Source organism: Schistocerca serialis, chromosome 9 (assembly GCF_023864345.2).
Source record: "Schistocerca serialis cubense isolate TAMUIC-IGC-003099 chromosome 9, iqSchSeri2.2, whole genome shotgun sequence".
Classification (NCBI taxonomy): Eukaryota; Metazoa; Arthropoda; class Insecta; order Orthoptera; family Acrididae; genus Schistocerca; species Schistocerca serialis.
The window spans coordinates 393,638,880-393,660,204 of record NC_064646.1 but is presented as its reverse complement, the minus strand read 5'-3'; the positions used below and the strand labels follow the sequence as shown (position 1 = coordinate 393,660,204).

The following is a 21,325-nucleotide window of genomic DNA, read 5'->3' as shown; positions in this document are numbered from 1 at the left end:
CAGCTGAAGCAACAGTCTTTAGATGTGCGTTGCTCTCAAAGAGATTAAGATTAATTTTTTAGAGATAGTCAGGGTACAGAATTTTCTTTTATAATACCACATAAAACTATTTGTAATGACTAATGCTACAACGGAAGTAATCACTGATAATCTGGATTCCTTCTTCTTGAAAGCAAGTTGTAATATTTAGTTTTCTGGCAACAAAATACTTTCGAGGAATTACTTCAGGTATGATAGCTTACTTGAAAAATTCTGTGTTTGTTACGACTCTACATAAGTAAATTTATTAAACTCCGTTGCCTGTAAACGTGTAAATGTGTAACATTTCATAGTGCTTACAACTGAAGTGTTTTCAAATATGCAATCCCCTCTTCTGTGTCCCGTTATCCACTATATTTAATTTCATGTTTTATTCTGTTTATAAATGAACTATGACGTCTGTTGAAAATGTGAAGACATTTAACTTTACATAATGATAAGCTGCGTGACAGCGAGCAACCAGAGATTACATACCACATACTATTGCAAAAGAGCGTTGCGCTCTCTGGAAAATGGAGAACATTCACTCTTTGTATTTTGTTCATACACTCCTGGAAATGGAAAAAAGAACACATTGACACCGGTGTGTCAGACCCACCATACTTGCTCCGGACACTGCGAGAGGGCTGTACAAGCAATGATCACGCGCACGGCACAGCGGACACACCAGGAACCACGGTGTTGGCCGTCGAATGGCGCTAGCTGCGCAGTATTTGTGCACCGCCGCCGTCAGTGTCAGCCAGTTTGCCGTGGCATACGGAGCTCCATCGCAGTCTTTAACACTGGTAGCATGCCGCGACAGCGTGGACGTGAACCGTATGTGCAGTTGACGGACTTTGAGCGAGGGCGTATAGTGGGCATGCGGGAGGCCGGGTGGACGTACTGCCGAATTGCTCAACACGTGGGGCGTGAGGTCTCCACAGTACATCGATGTTGTCGCCAGTGGTCGGCGGAAGGTGCACGTGCCCGTCGACCTGGGACCGGACCGCAGCGACGCACGGATGCACGCCAAGACCGTAGGATCCTACGCAGTGCCGTAGGGGACCGCACCGCCACTTCCCAGCAAATTAGGGACACTGTTGCTCCTGGGGTATCGGCGAGGACCATTCGCAACCGTCTCCATGAAGCTGGGCTACGGTCCCGCACACCGTTAGGCCGTCTTCCGCTCACGCCCCAACATCGTGCAGCCCGCCTCCAGTGGTGTCGCGACAGGCGTGAATGGAGGGACGAATGGAGACGTGTCGTCTTCAGCGATGAGAGTCGCTTCTGCCTTGGTGCCAATGATGGTCGTATGCGTGTTTGGCGCCGTGCAGGTGAGCGCCACAATCAGGACTGCATACGACCGAGGCACACAGGGCCAACACCCGGCATCATGGTGTGGGGAGCGATCTCCTACACTGGTCGTACACCACTGGTGATCGTCGAGGGGACACTGAATAGTGCACGGTACATCCAAACCGTCATCGAACCCATCGTTCTACCATTCCTAGACCGGCAAGGGAACTTGCTGTTCCAACAGGACAATGCACGTCCGCATGTAAACCCATGCCACCCAACGTGCTCTAGAAGGCGTAAGTCACCTACCCTAGCCAGCAAGATCTCCGGATCTGTCCCCCATTGAGCATGTTTGGGACTGGATGAAGCGTCGTCTCACGCGGTCTGCACGTCCAGCACGAAGGCTGGTCCAACTGAGGCGCCAGGTGGAAATGGCATGGCAAGCCGTTCCACAGGACTACATCCAGCATCTCTACGATCGTCTCCATGGGAGAATAGCAGCCTGCATTGCTGCGAAAGGTGGATATACACTGTACTAGTGCCGACATTGCGCATGCTCTGTTGCCTGTGTCTATGTGCCTGTGGTTCTGTCAGTGTGATCATGTGATGTATCTGACCCCAGGAATGTGTCAATAAAGTTTCCCCTTCCTGGGACAATGAATTCACGGTGTTCTTATTTCAATTTCCAGGAGTGTATAAAGAGGGAGAGACCTATAATGAAGTGGACCTAATACATTCTGAGATTTTTATGGAGATACTGAATACAATTGCTAGAATATGTTATTTGAGAGGACACCTTGATACATTTGTAACTCACAGAATTGCCGCCGATTGTTGCCAAATTTCGAACTGCGATTGTGACTAATAAATTTCAGGTATTTGTTATACCTAATTTTAAGAATATACGGTATTAAATTTCAGGCACGTCTCTAGAGTTTTTCTTTCAGTTGCCTGAATCTCAGTATTCATGTTTAAAGATTTATTTCTACGCAAGTTGTTGGAATGTGTGAAGGATGAAAGTTAAATAGGGACTGCAGCACGGTTGCTGCCTTTTGAGCAATTTGTCTGATTAAGTAATTTCGTTTTGTAAGTACAACTAATTAATAACCCGTTCATCCTCAACGCAGAGAGCCGCATTCACACAGTTGTAGACTCCTAGCTACTTATAATCACGACACAACACAGAACGGAAGAGTGGACGCTTTTCATAATGTAATATGCATTTCATCTCTGATACATTACAGCTTCACCGAACACATGAAATCACACACACCTTAAGAAGATGTTCAGAAATTGGATTTTAACTGTCAGAACGAGGTTCCAGTCGTAATTTATAGAACTGAAGTGGTCTGATTCATAGGACAAAACTTTTATTCAGTCACAATATTTTGCAGTAGTTAAAGATTTTTTAGAGTTCCATTTTCAGTCACATACACAAAAACATTTCCGTCAGGTTATATAAATTATTGTTGTAGGAATACAATACAGAGCAGAGCAAGTTCCAAGCATACTTGAAGGTTCACTCTTGTTTCATGACAGCATACCTTTCTTACTTTTGAACGAAGACTGTTTCAAAACACTCTCCATCTTTTTAATCAGTATATTAAATCATTTTGCAGTAAAGTTAAATAATTAATACATTCTTGTTACAAATATATCTTACAAACTACATGTGTTTATCATGTTACACTGGTGAACGTAACAAGCTTCTCACGTATATCTAGGGCACATCAATCAAAATGTGTTCTGCATAGAATCTGAATGCCTTGTAAAGTATACAGATATGCCGTTTCAGATACTTCAGTGGCATTATTTCTTTAGAAAAAGTATGTATTTTTTGTCCTTCTATTATCATTTGTTTATCGCCTGTCTATGACTGACCTTTGACTTAGGCATATGAACAAAAATATTTAAGGAGTAGGACAATGGAAAGTTCTTGCTTTAGGTCGGTGCATATGACTTGATTCAGTAGCCACGCGCAAATGTGAAACCCACGTTCCCATGCATTTAATTTTTCTTTGTATATTTTAGGTTACATTCCCACAGATTCCTAGTAGTTGAGAAGATTACCAGCAATCTAACGTCAAGAGTGACTTATCAGAAATTCCGTTGTACAGGGAAAGTTTTCTGCTTTTCCATGATATTTATCAGCTAAATGACCTTTTGATTGCCAGATACAATAAAACATCTGCCTGGTATGTTTTAAACTGTTCCTTTATTTTCAACAAATGTAGAATCCTTCGTGAAAGCAACACAGCAAAAGTATAGGATTCTTATTGTATATGAATATGTTGTTGTTCTGGTGTTGAGTCGAAAATTTGATTTGATGGCGCTCTGTATTCTTTTCTATCCCAGATAAGTTTCATCATCTCTGTGGAGTGACCACAAGATGCATCCGATAGAACCAGCTTACTGTTGTAGTTAAGTCTTGGTCTTCTCTACAATTTCTACCCCCTCATCCCTCCCCCCCCCCCCCCCTCCCCACACAAACACAAGCTTTTCAGAATTATCAAACAGAACTCTCTCTTAATGCCTCATGATGTGCCCTGTCAAAATTTTCCTTCTTTTAAAGTCATAACATGAGATTTAAAAAAGTTTAATGTTGGTGATCATCAACAATTCAGCTCAAGATTTTGTATGAGGCACAAACAATGTCAACACTTATTCACATTTGGCTAAAGACATCCAAGCTTAGAAGAGCCATATAGAAGTTTAATTTCTGGATTCTCATTCAACACTGTGGGTGGAAAATTCTTAATTTGCTTTTTCACGTAGTCCTTAAAACTGACACTCTCAACAGTTTATATGGCTACCTCCGTTATCTAATAGCGAGAACCTAATGACTTGTTTGTCCTAGATGAAAACAGCAGTGGCAGTCTCATATTATTCTGCAGTGGAAAGATCTCTAATGGAGTCCTATCAATGGCTTAGTAAAATACAGAGTGTCTCTGACAAGCAAGCCGTTGACGTGGCATGTAATCAAGGTGCTCTCACAACGTGACGTAGGAGGCACATGACATTATTTCTTCATTCGTATTTGTGTTTCCACGCCTTCGTAAATGTGTACCATACTTAGGGTCACTACAAAATTGTTTCTTTTGGACTGGTTTATTTTATATTACTTTATATTTATCCATCTGTGGACGCTAATAACTACCCATACCTGTCCCTCAAGAGTTTTTTCTATTCTCAGGTGATACAAGTATGAGAATGTTAATCATAATCGGTTCTCTTATTGAAAAGGCAGTTAATGAAATATTTAAAAAAGTTAGCTGTTTCAAAGCAAATGAATTGTCTTTACATTCTGACAAACGTCATTACAAACAGTTCAGAACTTCTTACATAACTCCTCCAACTATAAAAATAGTCTATTTAAACAATTAAATACTTATCGGAAGTAGAATATATAACGTTTCTGTGAGTACAGATGGATCACAGCCTTAGTTGGTAACATATACCATAGAATTAATGAAGTACTTAAGTGCAGCTACACTTGCAGTATACAGGATTACTGCTAAAGGTAATTTAAAAACGAGGATAGTTGTTCATTTTGCAGGTTACCGTCGCTAATGAGTTAGAGAATCATTTTTTTTCGGAACCTTATCTTCCAGCAGTAGTATTTTCATAATACATAAGTCTGATTCAAGAATTATATCTGAGTTAGTCTTCAACATCCTGCAAGGATCAGTTACAAAATAAACTTGATATTTTGACAACTGCTTCACAATACTTATATCGATCAACGTTCGTTGTCTTGTAAATATTTCCCTTTTCTCTATAAATAGTGACAAGCATGAATATACCAACCTCTATGAGGACTTTAAGAACTTAATATTTGTACAGAAATGATTCAAATGTGTCACTACACACTTTTTAACAACCTGCCAGAACATATTAAATAAGTTATCTTCCTAGATATCGTGATGGGGTTTATGACTGAATTAAAGAACTATGTGTTACGCAACTCATTGTGCTAATAACAGACCAAAATTATGGGATGCCTAAGTCAAACACAACTATCCATAACATCCTCAGTTGACTCACAAGTGCGATCTTATCTCTTTTTTCGCCAACAGTTTTGAAGGACGGGATTCACGTGTGTTGGACTAGCACGTTACACTAAAGTATTCAAGAAAAACTTAATACTGTTCCAAAATAGTTCGCAACCTATTGATACATTATTTGTTTATTTCAATGTAGAAGTTTTCGGTCCTAGAATTTTTTACACTATAGATTCACTTTGCTTGAGTTATAACAAATGCCACATGGTTAGAATACTTTTCTAAATGTAATTTGTGTAATATTTTACGTAAATTTATTGTTCATTAAAAAGAAAACTAATACGTTTAAAAATACACTTAACTTTCTTGTAAATAATTCAGTATCTTGTAAAAGCTAAACACACACTGTCCTTTACACGTGGCACATTTCAGAATCCCACAATTTAAAATTTTGCAACTTTATAAAATAACTTTTAGCATTATTTTAATGTTTTTATGTCTACAAGAATGAAAAATGATAAGTTTGTATAAAATTGTTAATAATACAAAAGCATATGTCATTATAGTCATCAATTTGGACAATATAACTCCTAGAGCATTCTAGAAGTTCATGTTTTCATCTATAGAACAGAAAATAGTTTTATTATAGACAACGTATCTACAACTTACAAGTATTTTTAACATTTAAAGTAGTATGGCGGTAAGAGATTTATCGTGCATCCAGACACTGCCAGATACTTCACACTCACCACTGCGGTAGCGATGACCTGGAAACAGATGGAGATCGTGTTGCAGATGAGAAGCACCGACGTCGCGCGACTTAACACTTCCTGCAGGAGGCCTGTGCAACTGAAAAAACAAAAACAAAGGAGAGGCGTTGATACGAGTTTCAGTGTGTGAACCAATGTCAGTGTGTCTGGCACGACGACGCTGAAGTGGCAGATTTATTCAGGATATCGAATGCTTGATTTATGTAATAAGCTTGTGTAAAGCCTGTCAAACTGACTTCAGTTCCAAATAATTTCGTCCGCGTCTATAGCTGAGTGGTCATCGCAGCTGGCTGACATGCTTGAGACCCGGGTTCGATTCCTGGTACTGCCAGGGATTTTTCCTCGGTGGGAGGACTGGTATTGAATGCACTCAGTATCGTGAGGCTAACGGAGGAGCTACGCGACAGATTACTTGCAGTTCCAAGGTAAAGAAGCCCGACAACGATAGCGAGAACCGTGAGCTGTCCCTCCATACTGTATCTAATGACGCCATTGGTAGAAGATGAGAGTTTTCTCGGTGGGGCCTGAATGGTCCGTCTAGAACCAGAATTAGATGACTTCTGAAAGTGCCTCGATAAAGATCTTGATAACAGACGTCATTTATCAAACCCCACTGTAACATGTGTATCCGCCATTCGCCCCATTCATGGTGCTGTACAATGATTGACTATTGCACCAATGGTATAGCAATAGTGTCTAGGATTAGTTATGTAAACGTCCTCGGTCCAGGTTCGACCACCGCCACTGCTTAAATTCTGAATAAATTCATCAGAAATGGCGGCTGAAGTCTTCCGGCATAAAAAGTCTCCCTCGTTCTGTCAATAGCCTTGGCCAAGAGGGCGGACGAGCAGACGGAGTTTCGGGGCACTCTCTTGCCCTTCAGGTGATAAATTGCCCTACAAGGCCAAAGACTCAGCAATGATCAACGGCATGACGATGTAGAAGTCAATGGAAATCTCTGCATTAAAGACACATACTGTGGTGCGTAATTGAAAAAGTGTCGTAATGATCTCTGCGTTGACGAAGGATTCCGGACTAGTCCCACATTCAGATCTCCGGAAGTGATCATGAGGAAAAGACTGAATAACCAACGAAAGGATAACGTTCTACTTAGGAGGATTTAAAGAGTTTAAACGTGATAGGTAAGCTAGAAAATGTGAAGAGGGAAATTCTAAGGCTCAAACCAGATATATTGTGGCTATGTGAAGTTAAACGGAAAGGAGAAAAGATTTTCTGGTCAGACGAACAAAGGGTAACATCATAAGCGGCAGAAAATGGTGTGACGGGAGCAGGATTTCTTATGAATACGAGGACAGGGCAGAGAGTGAACTAGTGAGCGGTCCACTGATAGAGTTGTTATGATCAGAATCGACAGCAACCCTGTAAGGTGCACCACAATCAGATTTAGAATCAGATCGCAATTTAGTAATGATGAAGAGTAGGCTGAAGATTAAGAGACTGTTCAGGAAGAAACAGTGTGCAAAGAAATGGAATACGGAAGCGTTAAGGAATAAAGAGATTCGCTTGAAGCCCTCTGCAGCTATAGATATTGGTATTGTGAGTATCTCTGTAGGGACTTCAGTTGAAGAGGAATGGGCATATCTAAAAAGGGAAATCACAAAAGTTGGAAAGAAAACCATAGGTACTAGGAACCTTGGAATACAGGAGAAATCAGTTTAACGACGAAAGAAGTAAGTACAAAAATGTTCAGGAAATTTCAGGTTCAAATGGCTCTGAGCACTATGGGACTTAACATCCATGGTCATCAGTCCCCTAGAACTTAGAACTACTTAAACCTAACTAACCTAAGGACAGCACACAACACCCAGTCATCACGAGGCAGAGAAAATCCCTGACCCCGCCGGGAACCGAACCCGGGAACTCGGGTGTGGGAAGCGAGAACGCTACCGCACGACCACGAGCTGCGGACGAAATTTCAGGTATACAGAAATACAATTTACCTAGGAATTAAGGAAACTAAGGAGAAATGGGTACATAAAGAATGTGAAGAAATCTAGAAAGAAATGATTGTCGGAAGGACTGACTCAACAGACAGGAAAGTCTAAACAACCTTTGGTGAAAGTTAAAGTAAGAATGGTAACATTAAGAGTACAATGGGAATTCCACTGTTAAATGCAGAGGAGAGAGCGGATAGGTGGAAGTAAAACACTTTATGAGGCGGAAGACTTGCTTAATGGCGTGATAGAAGAAGAAACAGGAGTAATTTGGAAAGAGATAGGGGATTTGGTATTAGAATCATAATTTAAGAGAGATTTTGAATACTTAAAATCAAATAAGGCAGAAGGGATATACAACATTCCATCGGAATTAGTAAAATCATTGGGTGAAGTGGCAACAAAAAGACTATTCATGTTGGTGCGTAGACTGTATAAGACTGGTGATATACCGTCAGACTTCCTTAAAAACATCGTCCACACCGTTCGGAAGACTGCAAGAGCCAACAAGTGCGAGCATTATCGCACAATCAGCTTAATAGCTGAAGCTTCCAAGTTGCTGAAAAGAATAATATGCGGAAGAACCGAAAAGAAAATGGAGGATATGTTAGATGACGATCAGTTTGGATTTGGTAAAAGTAAAGGCACCAGAGAGACAGTTCTGACATTGCGTCCGATAATGGAAACAAGACTGAAGGAAAAACAAGATACGTTCATATGTTTGGCGACTTGGAAAAAGCCTTCGACACGGTCAAATGGTGCAAGAAGCTGGAACTTCTGAGAAAATTAGGGGTAAGCTATACGGAAAAATGGGTAATATGTATGAGAACCAAGAGGAAACACTCAGAGTGGAAGACAAAGAAAGAAGTGCTAAGATTAAAAACGGTGTATGAGAGGGATGCAGTCTTTCGTCCCTACTGTTCAATGTTTACATAGAAGAAAACAATGAGGGAAATAAAGGGAAGGTTCCAGAGTGGGATTAAAACTCAAGGTGAAAGGGTATCAATGATAAGATTTGCTGATGACATTGCCATCCTCACTGCAAGTGAAGAGTACAGGATGTCTTGAGTGGAATGAACGATCTAATGAGTACAGAATATACACAGAGAGAAAATCGAAGAAAGGCGAAAGAAACGAAAACTAGCACAAATGAAAACAGCGAGAAATTTAACATTAAAATTGATGGACGGAGCAAGGAGGATATAGAAACCAGAGTAGCACAGGCAAAAAGGGCTTTCCTGGCCAATGGAAATCTACTAGTATCAAACATAGGCTTAGTCTGAGGAAGAAATTTCTGAGACTGTACGTTTGGAGCACAGAGTTGTATATTAGTGAAACGTAGACTGCGGGAAAACCGGAATGGAAGAGAATCGAAGCATTTGGGATGTGGTGCTACAGGAGAATGCTGAAAATTAGGTGGACTGATAAGTTAAGAAATGAGAAGGTCTCCGCAGAAAGGGCGAGGAAAGCAGTATATGGAAAACACTGACAAGAAGAAGGGACAGGATGATACATCTATTAGGACATCAAAGAATAACTTTCATGATACTAGAGGGAAAATGTAGAAGAAGAAAGAGACTGGAAAACATCCAGCAAGTAATTGAGAACATAGGTAGCAAGTGCTACTCTGAGATGAAAAGATTGGTGCAGGAGAAGGATTCGTAGCGGGTCGCATCAAACAATCAGAAGACTAATAACTGAAAAAAAGAATTCTAAGAGTAGTATTAAATTTTGTAACGGTTCATGGGTTGTCTGCATTTATAATAAATTCGTAAACTGACTCCTGTTGTAAACTGCTGCATTTGTATGTAGCGAAGCAAAAAAATTTCCGCTTCTTTTACACTTGGCAACGGGAAGGCCATCCATGATCCAGGGAGTAAACCACGTCACACAGCAAAAAGAAAGTCTTCACAGACCATGTTTTCATAAACAATGGCCGCCATCTGAAGATAATAAATGAACAAAAGCGGCCAGCAAAGCATTTATAGGATTACCTTTCATCTTTAACAGATTTTACTTTTTGTTAGAAATGATGATATACACTGTCTGAGCAGATGTATCCGGAGACGTCTACGTAATGCGAAATCGACCACTAGATCTCACGAAAACCTCACACACCAGTGTAGAAGGAGACGGGCAGTCTAGTGTTGTCAGCAGATAAGCAGTATCAGCAGAATGGATCAGTCATGAGTGCTCAGTGACTTCGAACGTCGACGGGTCATTGGAAGTAACCTAATTAATGTTTCCATCAGGGACATTTCAAAGCTCTGAAGGCTACGCAAGTCGATTTTTGGTGATGTGACTGTGAAATGGAAACGAGAAGGGACAACCGGATTCAATCAAGACCACGTGACCTATTACACTTATGGACAGAGACTGTCGAGCATTACGGAGGGTGTTCGTCAATAGTAGCATGAAGGAATCACCCGTGAGCTTCTAAGTCCTATGACTGTGCGTGGGGAGTAAAAAAAATATGGCGTACAATAGTCGGGTAGCATCTCATACGCCGAAGACATATGTGGTAAAAGCGGTGCCACTGGGCAGTAGATGCTTGGAAACGAGTGACATTGAATTATGGATCACGCTGTGCCATGTGGCAATCCAGTAAAGGAGTTTGGGCTTGGCGAATGGCCAGGGAGCGTTACCTGCCATTGGGTGGAGTGCTATTAGTGAAGTGGGTAGGATGTGCTGTTACACTGATGGGATGTTATTAGTGGCTAGGGTGTGAATCCCTTATCGTGCTTAAAAAACGACAAATGCGAAAGGATATGAACAGTACAATAGCGGAACCGTTCAGAGACGATGGTTGTTTGAATCAGCGTGACAGTGCACCCTGTCATAAGGCAGCGCCCGTGACACTGCAGTTGGTGGCAATAACATTCTTCAAGTAGACTAGCCTGCCGAGAGTCCCAACCTGAACCCAATGGATGACACTTGTGATGAGTTAGAACAGCCACCAGATCCCTAGCATCGAACATCATTACCTTCTCAGGTCTCAGAGACGAAGAATGGCCTGCCACTGCTCCACACACATTCGGAGACCTCATTGACAGTGTCTCCAGCTGATTTCAAGCCGTCTTAAAGGCTAAGAGTGGATACACCCCATTTCAATGTTCACTAACAGGCGTCCTGACCCTTCTGAGCAGATGATGTACATTCATTCTTAGTCAGATCGTAAAGAAAACAACCGACAGTAGATTTTCGAAACGGCCGGCTGTAGAAGGTGTAGGAATGTATTCACTTAGAAGGCGGTGGAATGTATGCGCTAGTTAGAATTAAAAGCACAGTCCTCCTCTGATAAATTTTGAGAGCAGTTTCTGTGAGCTTTAAAGTTGCTAGAAACAGCACGCAGATGAACTCAGTAAAACAAAATGACAATGTATCCGATACGATACCAGCGTGTTGGGCGTCAATTAATAAAACAGTGTTACTACTAATCAGCCGAATTTCTAAACGTATCAAGCGTATCAAGCATATCAAGATATTATGAATCCGTAAAGGGTGCTACAGGAAAGAAAACTCTTCTACTCTTAAAACGATGCCCTGGCTATGAGCTAGCGAAACCTAGGGTGGTTGTTGTCGCCTGGAGAAGAGTTATCGACAGATAGTGTCCACTCAACTCAGAGGAGCCAGTGAGTTTGACTTTGTGCGCTGCCCCCCCCCCCCTCCCCCCCGCCCCCACCCATTTCCCCGGTTACGTCCGTAATTCCGTGGGTGGTGACAAGCTAATCGGAAGTCGACCAGAGTAAATGGCGCTATACGACAATTTTAATTACCTAATTATTCTGAAATTATGTATGGAATATTAACTGAGTCGCTTGTTATGTTGTTATGTTGATGTGACTCCTGTTTGGGCGAGAACAGGGGTCTGGGGGACTGTTATGCTGACGCCCACACACGCCGGTCACTGTATCAGCTATTGTTTCTATGGTAAACTCATTGTTGATTTGCACAATATGCATATTTTGGCGTTTTATTCTCCTTGATGGCATTCTTTTCGGGGAAGTTTAATAATCCTTTTCTTAGTTATTGTCTGTGGGTATTCTGATTCTATAATTTTTCGCATACTCGCATGGCGGTGAACGTATTTTAAAGCAACTGCATCGCGGTTTCCGGTGATAGTTTTGACCATTTATCCGGTCTTGTCTGTAAATGACATAAAATTGTTGTACGTGTCCGTGTTCATTATCACCAGTCAATGTAATTTTCCGTGTTGAGCGGTCTTGCATCTTTAATTTTCAAGCCCGCCGGAGTGGCCGAGCGGTTCTAGGCGCTACAGTCAGGAACCGCGCGACCGCTACGGTCGCAGGTTCGAATACTGCCTCGGGCATGGATGTGTGTGATGTCCTTAGGTTAGTTAGGTTTATGTAGTTCTAAGTTCCCAGGGATTGTTGACCTCAGAAGTTAAGTCCCATAGTGCTCAGAGCCATTTTACTTTTCAAAAATGAACCTTAACATATTTCAACCACAGCCATAATTAGAATGATATTTTTAAAAAAACTCAATTCACTGTCTCTTCTCGGTTCACATGTGCGCTCGTACCGTGATAATTCACTGTATCTAATCAGTTCACAAAAGTATATGTGCTGAATTGACGAAATATTGAGTTGATGGTACCTATGACCGAAATCGGCTAAGGTGTATTTCTAAAAAACACTCAGGAGGGTACAACTCAGCTGGATGGTATCATCAGGAGAAACAAAACTGGTGTCCTACGGATCTGAGAGTGGAATGTCAGATTCCTTGATCGGGCAGGTAGGTTAGAAAATTTAAAGTTAGATATAGTGGAAGTTAGTGAGTTTCGGTGGCAGGAGGAACAGGACTTCCGGTCAGGTGAAAAGAGGGTTATAAATATAAAATCAAATAGGGGTAATGCAGGAGTAGGTGTAATAATGAATTAAAAAAAAGGAACGCGGATAACCTATTATGAACAGTATGGTGAATGCATTATTGTAGCCAAGATAGAGGCGAAGCCCACACCCGCCACAGAAGTACAAATTAATGTGCCATCTATCTTCGCAGGTGAGAAAAGATTGAAGAAACGCATGAAGAGATGACGGAAATTATTTAGGTGGTTCAGGGAGGCGAAAATTTAATAGTCATGGAGGACTGAAATTCGATAGTAGGGAAAGGATGAGAAGGAAAAATAGGAGATGAATATGGACTTAATAAAAGGAAAGAAATTTTGCACGGAGTGTAATTTAATCATAGCTAACACTGTTTAAGAATCGTGAGAGAAGGTTGTATACGTGGAAGAGATCTGGAGACACAGATAGGTTTCATATTGATTATATAATGGTTAGACAGAGATTTTGGAACCAGTTTTTAAATTGTAAGACATTTCCAGAGGCAGATATAGACTTTGACTGAATTTATTGGTTATGAATTGTAGATTAAAACTGAAGAAACTGCAAAAAGGTAGAAATCCAAGGAAATGGAAACTGGATAAACTGAAAGAAATAGAGGTAGCAGAGAGTTTCAGAGGGAGCATTAGGAAACGATTGACAAGAACAGGGGAAAAGGATACAGCAGTAGGAATACGGATAGCTTTGAGAGATGAAATTGTGAAAGCAGCAGAAGATCAAATAGGGAAGAAGGCAAGGGCTAGTAGAAATCCTTAGGTAATACAAGAGATATTGAATTTAACTGATGTAAGGAGAAAATACAAAATTGTAGCAAATGAAGCAAGCGAAAGGGAATACAAACTTCTAAAATACGAGACTCACAGGAAGTGCAAAATGGCTAAGCAGGAATGGCTAGAGGGTAGATATAAGGATTTAGAAGCATATATCACTAGGGGAAAGGTTGACGCCACCTAAGGGAAAATTAAAGAGACCTTTGTAGGAAAGAGAACCTCCTGTATCAAAATCCAGAGCTTAGATGAAAAAACAGTCCTAAGCAAATAAGGGAAAGGTGGAAGGAGTATATAGAGGGTCTTTAGAAGGGAGATATACTTGAGGACAATCTTATGGAAATGGAAGAGGACCTAATTGAAGGTGAGATGGGAGATGTGATACTGTGTAAAATATTTGACAGGTCACTGAAAGATCTAAGCTGAAATAAGGCCCCAGGAGTAGATGACATTCCGAAAGAACTACTGATAGCGTTGGGAGAGCCAGCCATGAAAAAACTCTTCTATCCGGTGAGCATGGTCTATGAGGCAGGCGAAATACCCTCAGACTTCAAGCAGAATGTAATAATTCCAGTCCCAAAGAAAGCAGGTGTTGGAGGGTGTGAAAATTACCGAACTATCAATTTAACAAGTCACAGCTGCAAAACACTAACACGAACTCCTTACAGACGAATGGAGAAACTGGTAGAAGTCGACCTCAGGGAAGAACAGCTTGGATTCCGGTGAAATGTTGGAACACGCGTGGAAATACTTACCCTACGACTTATCTTAGAAGATAGAAACCTACGTTTCTAGCATTTGTAGACTTAGAGAAAGGACAACGTTGGCTGGAATACTGCAAAACTCTAAAGATAGCGGGTGTAAAACATAGGAAGCGAAAGGCTATCTACAACTTACATAAAAACCAAATAGCTGTTATAAGAGCCTATGGTGTTCAACATCTAACCACATGGCTCTCTCCTCATTTTAGAATTTTTTATATTTTGACGACTATGCAGAGATGCACCTTGGAAGACACGGCTGCAACAAGGGAAGTAGCCACGATGTTTTAATTTTATTATCAATTGTATTGTGCCTGGTGCATGTTACATTTTAGCGAGTTTTAACAGGTTCTTTTACTTCTTATTATTTCTGATGATGGAAGCTTGACTTCCGAAACGCGTCAATCTTAGTTATAAGAGCCAAGCGGCATGTAAGGGAAGCAGTGGTTGGGAAGGGAAAGAGACAGAGTTGTAGCCTATCCCCGATGTTATTCAGTCTGTATATTGAGCAAGCAGTAAAGGAAACAAAAGAAAAATTGGGAGTAGGAATTAAAATCCTAGGAGCAGAAATAAAAATCTTGAGGTTCGCCGATGACATTTTAATTCTGTCAGAGACAGCAAAGGACCTGGAAGAGCAGAGGAATGGCCAGTGTCTTGAAAGGAGCATATAAGATGAACGTCAACAAAAGCAAAACGAGGATAATGGAGTATAGTTGAATTAAATTAGGTGATGCTGAGGGAGTTATATTGTCAAATCAGACACGTAAAGTAGTAGATTTATATTGATATTTGGGCAGAAAAATAACTGATGATGGTCAAAGTAAAGAGGAAATGTAGACTGGCAATGGCAAGAAAAGTGTTATGATGAAGAGAAATTTGTTAACATTGAGTACAGATTTAAGTGTCTTTTATTTATTTATTTATTTACACTCCAAGTTCCGTAGGACCAAATGAGGAGCAAATCTCCAATGTCATGGAACGTGTCAGCACGTGAAATTACAACATAAAAGTAATAACCTGTAAAAATAAAATGTTTCTGAACCAGAAAAAAGTCTATCTACGAGTTTAAGTAAACGCAATCAGCAATACAACAAGAATCAGCTATATTTTTCAAGGAACTCCACGACAGAATAGAATGAGTGATCCATGAGGAAACTCTCCAGTTTCGATTTGAAAGCGCGTGGATTTTTGAATTCGAGTGGTAGATTATTGAAAATGGATGCGGCAGTGTACTGCACACCTTCCTGAGAAAGAGGTAAGGAAGACCGATCCGAATGCAGGTTTGAGTTCTGCTGAGGATTAATTGATTGAAAGCTGCTTGTTCTTGGGAATAAGCTAGTGTTGATATCACGAAATGACAGTAAGGAGTACATATATTGAGAGGCCAATGTCAAAATACCCATACTCGTGAACAGGAGTCGACAAGAGGTTCGTGAACTTACGCCACTTATTGCCTGAACCGCCCGCTTCTGAGCCAAAATTATCCTTTTAGAATGGGAAGAGTAACTCCAAAATATAATATCATACGACATAAACGAATGAAAATATACAAAGCAGCCTAATTTTCGTGTTGAACGCTCACTCACTTCAGATACCGTTAGAATGGTGAAAATGGCAGTATAAAGTCTCTTAATAAGGTCCTGAATGTGTGCTTTCCGCGACAGTTTACTATCTATCTGAACACCTAGAAATTCTAACTGTTCAGTTTCACTAATCATATGCCCATTCTGTGAAATTAAAATATCAGGTTTTGTTGAATTGTGTGTTGGAAACTTTAAAAACTGAGCCTTTCTGTGATTTAGCGTTCGTTCATTTTCTACAAGCCATGAACTTAGGTCATGAACTGCACTGTTTCATACTGAGCCAGTGTTGCACACGACGTCCCTTGCTACCAGGCTAGTGTCACCAGCAAACAGAAATATTTTAGAGTTACCCATAATACTGGAGGGCATATCAGAATGGCCCCAACACTGATCCCTGGGGCACCCCCACTTGACTGTACCCCACTCAGACGCCACATCACAGCCATTCTCAACACTGTGAATAACGACCTTTTGTTGTCTGTTGCTAAAGTAAGAGGTGAACCAAGTGTGAGCTACTAACTGTATTCTATAATGGTCCTCCTTCTGGAGCAATATTTTGTGATCAACATAATCAAACGCCTTAGTTAAATCAAGAAACATGCCTAGCGTTCGAAATCTTTTGTTTAACCTGTCTAATACCTCATAGAGAAAAGAGAATATAGCATTTTCAGTTGTTAAACGACTTCTAAAGCCGAAATGTACATCTGATAATAAATCGTCTCATATAAAATCATCAACTATCCTTACATACACAGGCTTTTCAATAACTTTAGCAAACACTAATGGCATAGAAATAGGTCTAAAATTGTCTACGTTATCCCTTTCTCCTTTTTTATAAAGCGGCTTTACTACTGGGTAATAGTTCAGGAAACTGACCATTCCTAAAGGAAAAATTACAAATATGGCTAAATACAGGGCTAACATGTGCTGCACAGTACTTTAATATTCTGCTAGGCACTCCATCATATCCATAAGAGTCCTTAGTCTTCAGTGATTTAATTATTGACTCAATCTCCCCCCTGCCTGTATCACAGAGGAGTATTTCAGACATCAATCTCGGAAAGGCATTTGCCAAGAAAGTTATATGATTACCTGTAGAAACAAAATTTTTATTTAATTCGCGAGCGATGTTCAGAAAATGACTGTTAAATATATATCTTATTAATCAGCAGCAGAAATATTTTTTCTACGAACTGACTTTATATCGTCAACGTTGTGCTGCTGACCAGACACTTCCTTCACAACTGTTCAAATGTGTGTGGATTCCTAAGAGACCAAACGGCTGAGGTAATCGGTCCCTAGACTGACACAATACTTAAACTAACTTATGCAAATAACGACCCACACACTCATGCCCGTGGGAGGACTCTAGCCTCCGGCGGGAAGGGCCGCGCAATCCGTGACATGCGCCCTAGACCTAGGGCGTAGTGCTGGATCTATCTCTCTGAGCGACCTTCAAGAAGAATGGGTATTCCAACAGAGAGATAGATCGTGCACTACGTCCTAGACTGACAGCCAGGACGGACGGCGACCGACATCAACCCAAGGGGAAAGTGTTCTTACCATTCATCAGTAAGGTCACTGACCGCATTGGAAAAATTTTAAGCAAGTACGATGTGGAAACTAGTTTCAGACCCACCACGAAAATAAAAGAATGTTTAAAATCCGCTAAAGATAAACGACATCGTCTAGCTACGCCAGGTGTCTATAAAATTCCGTGCAGTTGTGGAATCGTCTATTTAAGCACAACAAAAGAAGCGTCAACATCTGGCTGGGTGAACATAAAAGGAACTGACGCCTCGGACATATTGATAAATCGGCTGTAGCGGAAAATGTGTTTCAGGAAGGTGATCATGTAATGTTTAGTGAGACGACCGTCATAGCAAAGACGTCCCACCGGGGACTGAACAGCACAATAACGATGAAAGAGTGGTTCGGTGTGGGGCGGCGGAGTTTTGAAGTGGAATGCGGTAGTCGTCGTGGGGTTGTGGACCACTGCGGCTGCGGCGGGGACGGAGCCTCTCCAGGCCCCCGGTTAACATACAATACAATACAACACATCCACGAAGGAAGTCGCTTACAAGGCGCCTGTTCGATGAATTCTTGAGTATTGTTCATAAGTGTTGAATCGTCACCAGGTAGGATTGATAAAAGAAGTAGAGAAGACCCAACGAAGAGTGGAGCGTTTCGACATGAGATAGCTTTGTAGGTGCAAGGGTGTTATAGAGACGCTCAACAAACTCCAATCGCAAACGTTATAAGAGCAGCGTTGTGAATTACAGAGAGGTTTACTACTGAAATTTCGAGAGAGCACTTTCCAAGAAGAGTGGGACAACATATTACTTCGTCTCACATACACCTCGTGAAATGATCACGATGAGAAAATTATAGAAATTAGTGCTACTGCCGAGACTTGCCAACAATCATTCGTGCCACGCACTGTACGCAAGTGGAACAGGGAAGGGGGCGGTCAGTTAGTGGTACCGAAAGTATCCTCCGCCACACACCGTTAGGTGGCTTGTGGAGCATGATGTAGTTGTAGATGTCTTCCTATGTTAAGACCATTGCGCAACAAAAGTGACACATTGTCAGGAAAGAGTAAATGCACAGCAGTTTTCAAATGGCTCAGTGACCAAGGGGTGGATTCTTACCATCGAGGAATTGAACAATTGGTAGACCGCTCCGTGCCTATATTGAAAAGTAACGTCAAGTATCTATGTCACTTTGAAGTATAGCGCAGCATTCGATAAAAGTTACTTGACCTGACACTATTATGACAGGCCAAGTAACTTTTTAAAGTGTTCTCGTAACAAACTGAGTCTGTATGTAGTGCCTATAGGTACTTCTCGTGGTAGAATCCAAATTATAAATCTTACATGAGCACTGTAGTCGTGTACCACTGTGTCTATCACTTTGGAGTCGGCCACTTCAACCGTTTCTTAAAATAGGACTGCTTACCCGATAATGATATGATGGTGCTGAACGTTGATCAACGGCTGTTGATACGTCTCGTCTTTCGAACTGTCTGTATGAGGAGTTCTTCCCTGCAGAGAGTCAGGATATGGCAGTTCCAACGACGATGGTGATTTTTTGGGCGACTGGAGCTTTGAGACGCTGGTGTCGCACTCTGAGGCAGGTAAGAGCAGCAAGGGCGGCCCTGTGCCAGCGGCGAGGTTGTCGTTGAGGACCGCCAACTCTGCGGAGACCTGCAGCATGAGTGCGATCAGCGAGACGTCCACGAGCACCGTGGTCTCAGACACGGCCCATCCAAAAGCGAACTGTAGGCAGTACAGGATCTCGTAGACCGGCGACGGTTGGGTGTCGAATGGCACTCACATAGGAATGGGCAGATCTCGCCTGACTGGTAAACCATCTTCAGACCTTGGAGCCGTTATGATCCTGATGATGGGAGCAACAAACCAGTACGCTGAATTGACTCGGTAGGTCACCCGGAGAGGTAAAAAAGTAAGGCACATCAAGCAACGATTAAACAAAAAATACGAGAAATAGGCACGATCCTACATTACTGAATTGTGTATATATTGATACCTTTCGTTAACAAGTATTTGTAACATTTGCGTCAAAAATGGCTACCTTCTATTCTGTAATGTTGTACAATACGGTGCCAGCCTACTGTAGAAGACAGAGGGAAGGTGGCGTTGGATGACATTGCACTTCCAGCATGGAACATGGGTGATGTGGTTGTCAAGAGTCACGCAAGAGCTAGGCAGCGATATATATATAGGTTAACTAAATTTATGGGGCACCGACTGGCCGAAAGACAAGGCAGCAGATCTTGTGTCGCAAGTTGCAGACCAGAGCTGGCAAATTAGTCGCGGAGGGGAGGCCACCAGTAGCAGACTATGTCGATTGTATCTCCTGCTCCTTACAGTATTTGTTGAATGTCTTGCACTAAAAGTAGAAACGGTATCGGTGGCCTTGTTGATTAACAGATCGGAAGTGGCTGTCGTTAATTACTGTCAGTCTTAATGTTTGTATCTGCATATTCGCTATCTGTTATTCCGAGGTCTTGTTGAGGGTCGTTAATAGGTAACGAATGAAGTGTAATGCTCCGTGAATGTGATGACGACGCTACAGTATACACTGATCAGCCAGAACATCATGACCACCTACCCAATAGCTTGTATGTCCACCCTTGCCAAGGATAACAGTGGCGACGCGTCGTGGCATGGAAGCAAAGATGTCTTGGCAGGTCGCTGGAGGAAACTGGCTCCACATCTACACAAACAAGTCGTCTAATTCCTGTCAATTCCGGGGAGGGGGAGCTTGAGCTCTGACACCACGTTCAATCACATCCCAGATGCGTTCGGTCGGGTTCAGATCTCGTGAGTTGGGGGGCCAGCACATCAATCGGAACTCGCCACTGTTTACCCCGAACCAATTCATCACGCTGTTGGCCTTGTGACGAGACGCATTATCTTGCTGAAAAAAGCAACTGCCGTCGGGAAACAAGATCGTCATGAAGGGGTTCACGTTGCCTGCAACCAGTGCACGATAGTGCTTGCCTTGCACGAGCTCCGTTGCACCCGTGGATGCCCTTGTGAATATTTCCTAGAGCACAATGTAGCCGCCACCAACGTGTCTCCACCCGCGATACAGACGTCAAGGAGCTTTTCCCCTGGATGACGACGGATCCGCACCGTCCCATCGGTATGATGAAGGAGGTATTGGAATTCATCGGACCATTCAACGCTCTTCCCCTGCGCCAACGTTCAGCGTCGATGGTCACTTGCCCATTTCACTCGTAGCTACCAGTCTCGTGGTACACACACGTAGGGCGTCGGCTGCGGAGGCCCTTCGTTAGGAGTGTTCGGTGCATTCTGTGATCAAACATACTTGAGCTCTGATATTGGTTCCACCATAGTTCGCCGCCTTTCCTGTTTTATCTGTCCGCCCAGCCTACGACGTGAGACATCTGTAATGAGGAATGGCCTCCCAACCCCACGACGTCTGGACGTGGTTTCACCTTCGTTTCTCCAAGTGTCGAAGACTCTCACCACAGCACTCCTCGAACACCCGACAAGTCACGCAGTTTCCGAAATGCTCTTGCCGAATCTCCGTGCCATCAGAATCTGCTCTCGGTCATAGATCGCGCTCCTTTCGAATGCTGCACACGGACAGCACCATCACTGATACTGCATGCACCGTGCGTGTGTCTGACTAGTTCCTCGTGCCGGCCGGTGTGGCCGAGCGGTTCTAGGCGCTACAGTCTGGAACCGAGCGAACGTTACGGTCGCAGGTTCAAATCCTGCCTCGGGCACGGATGTGTGTGATGTCCTTAGGTTAGT

The 21,325-nt window shown here is 42.2% G+C and overlaps 1 protein-coding gene across 1 annotated transcript in view; it reads left to right on the top strand.

Moving 5' to 3' along the window:
• LOC126419643 (uncharacterized) overlaps positions 1 to 19,319 on the top strand; it is a 143,350-nt gene extending 124,031 nt beyond the window's left edge. Inside the window, exon 4 of the mRNA XM_050086832.1 lies at positions 19,067 to 19,319. Coding sequence (XP_049942789.1) covers positions 19,067 to 19,319 — 253 coding nt within the window. The remainder of the gene's footprint in view (positions 1 to 19,066) is intronic.
• The last annotated feature ends 2,006 nt before the right edge of the window (positions 19,320 to 21,325 follow it).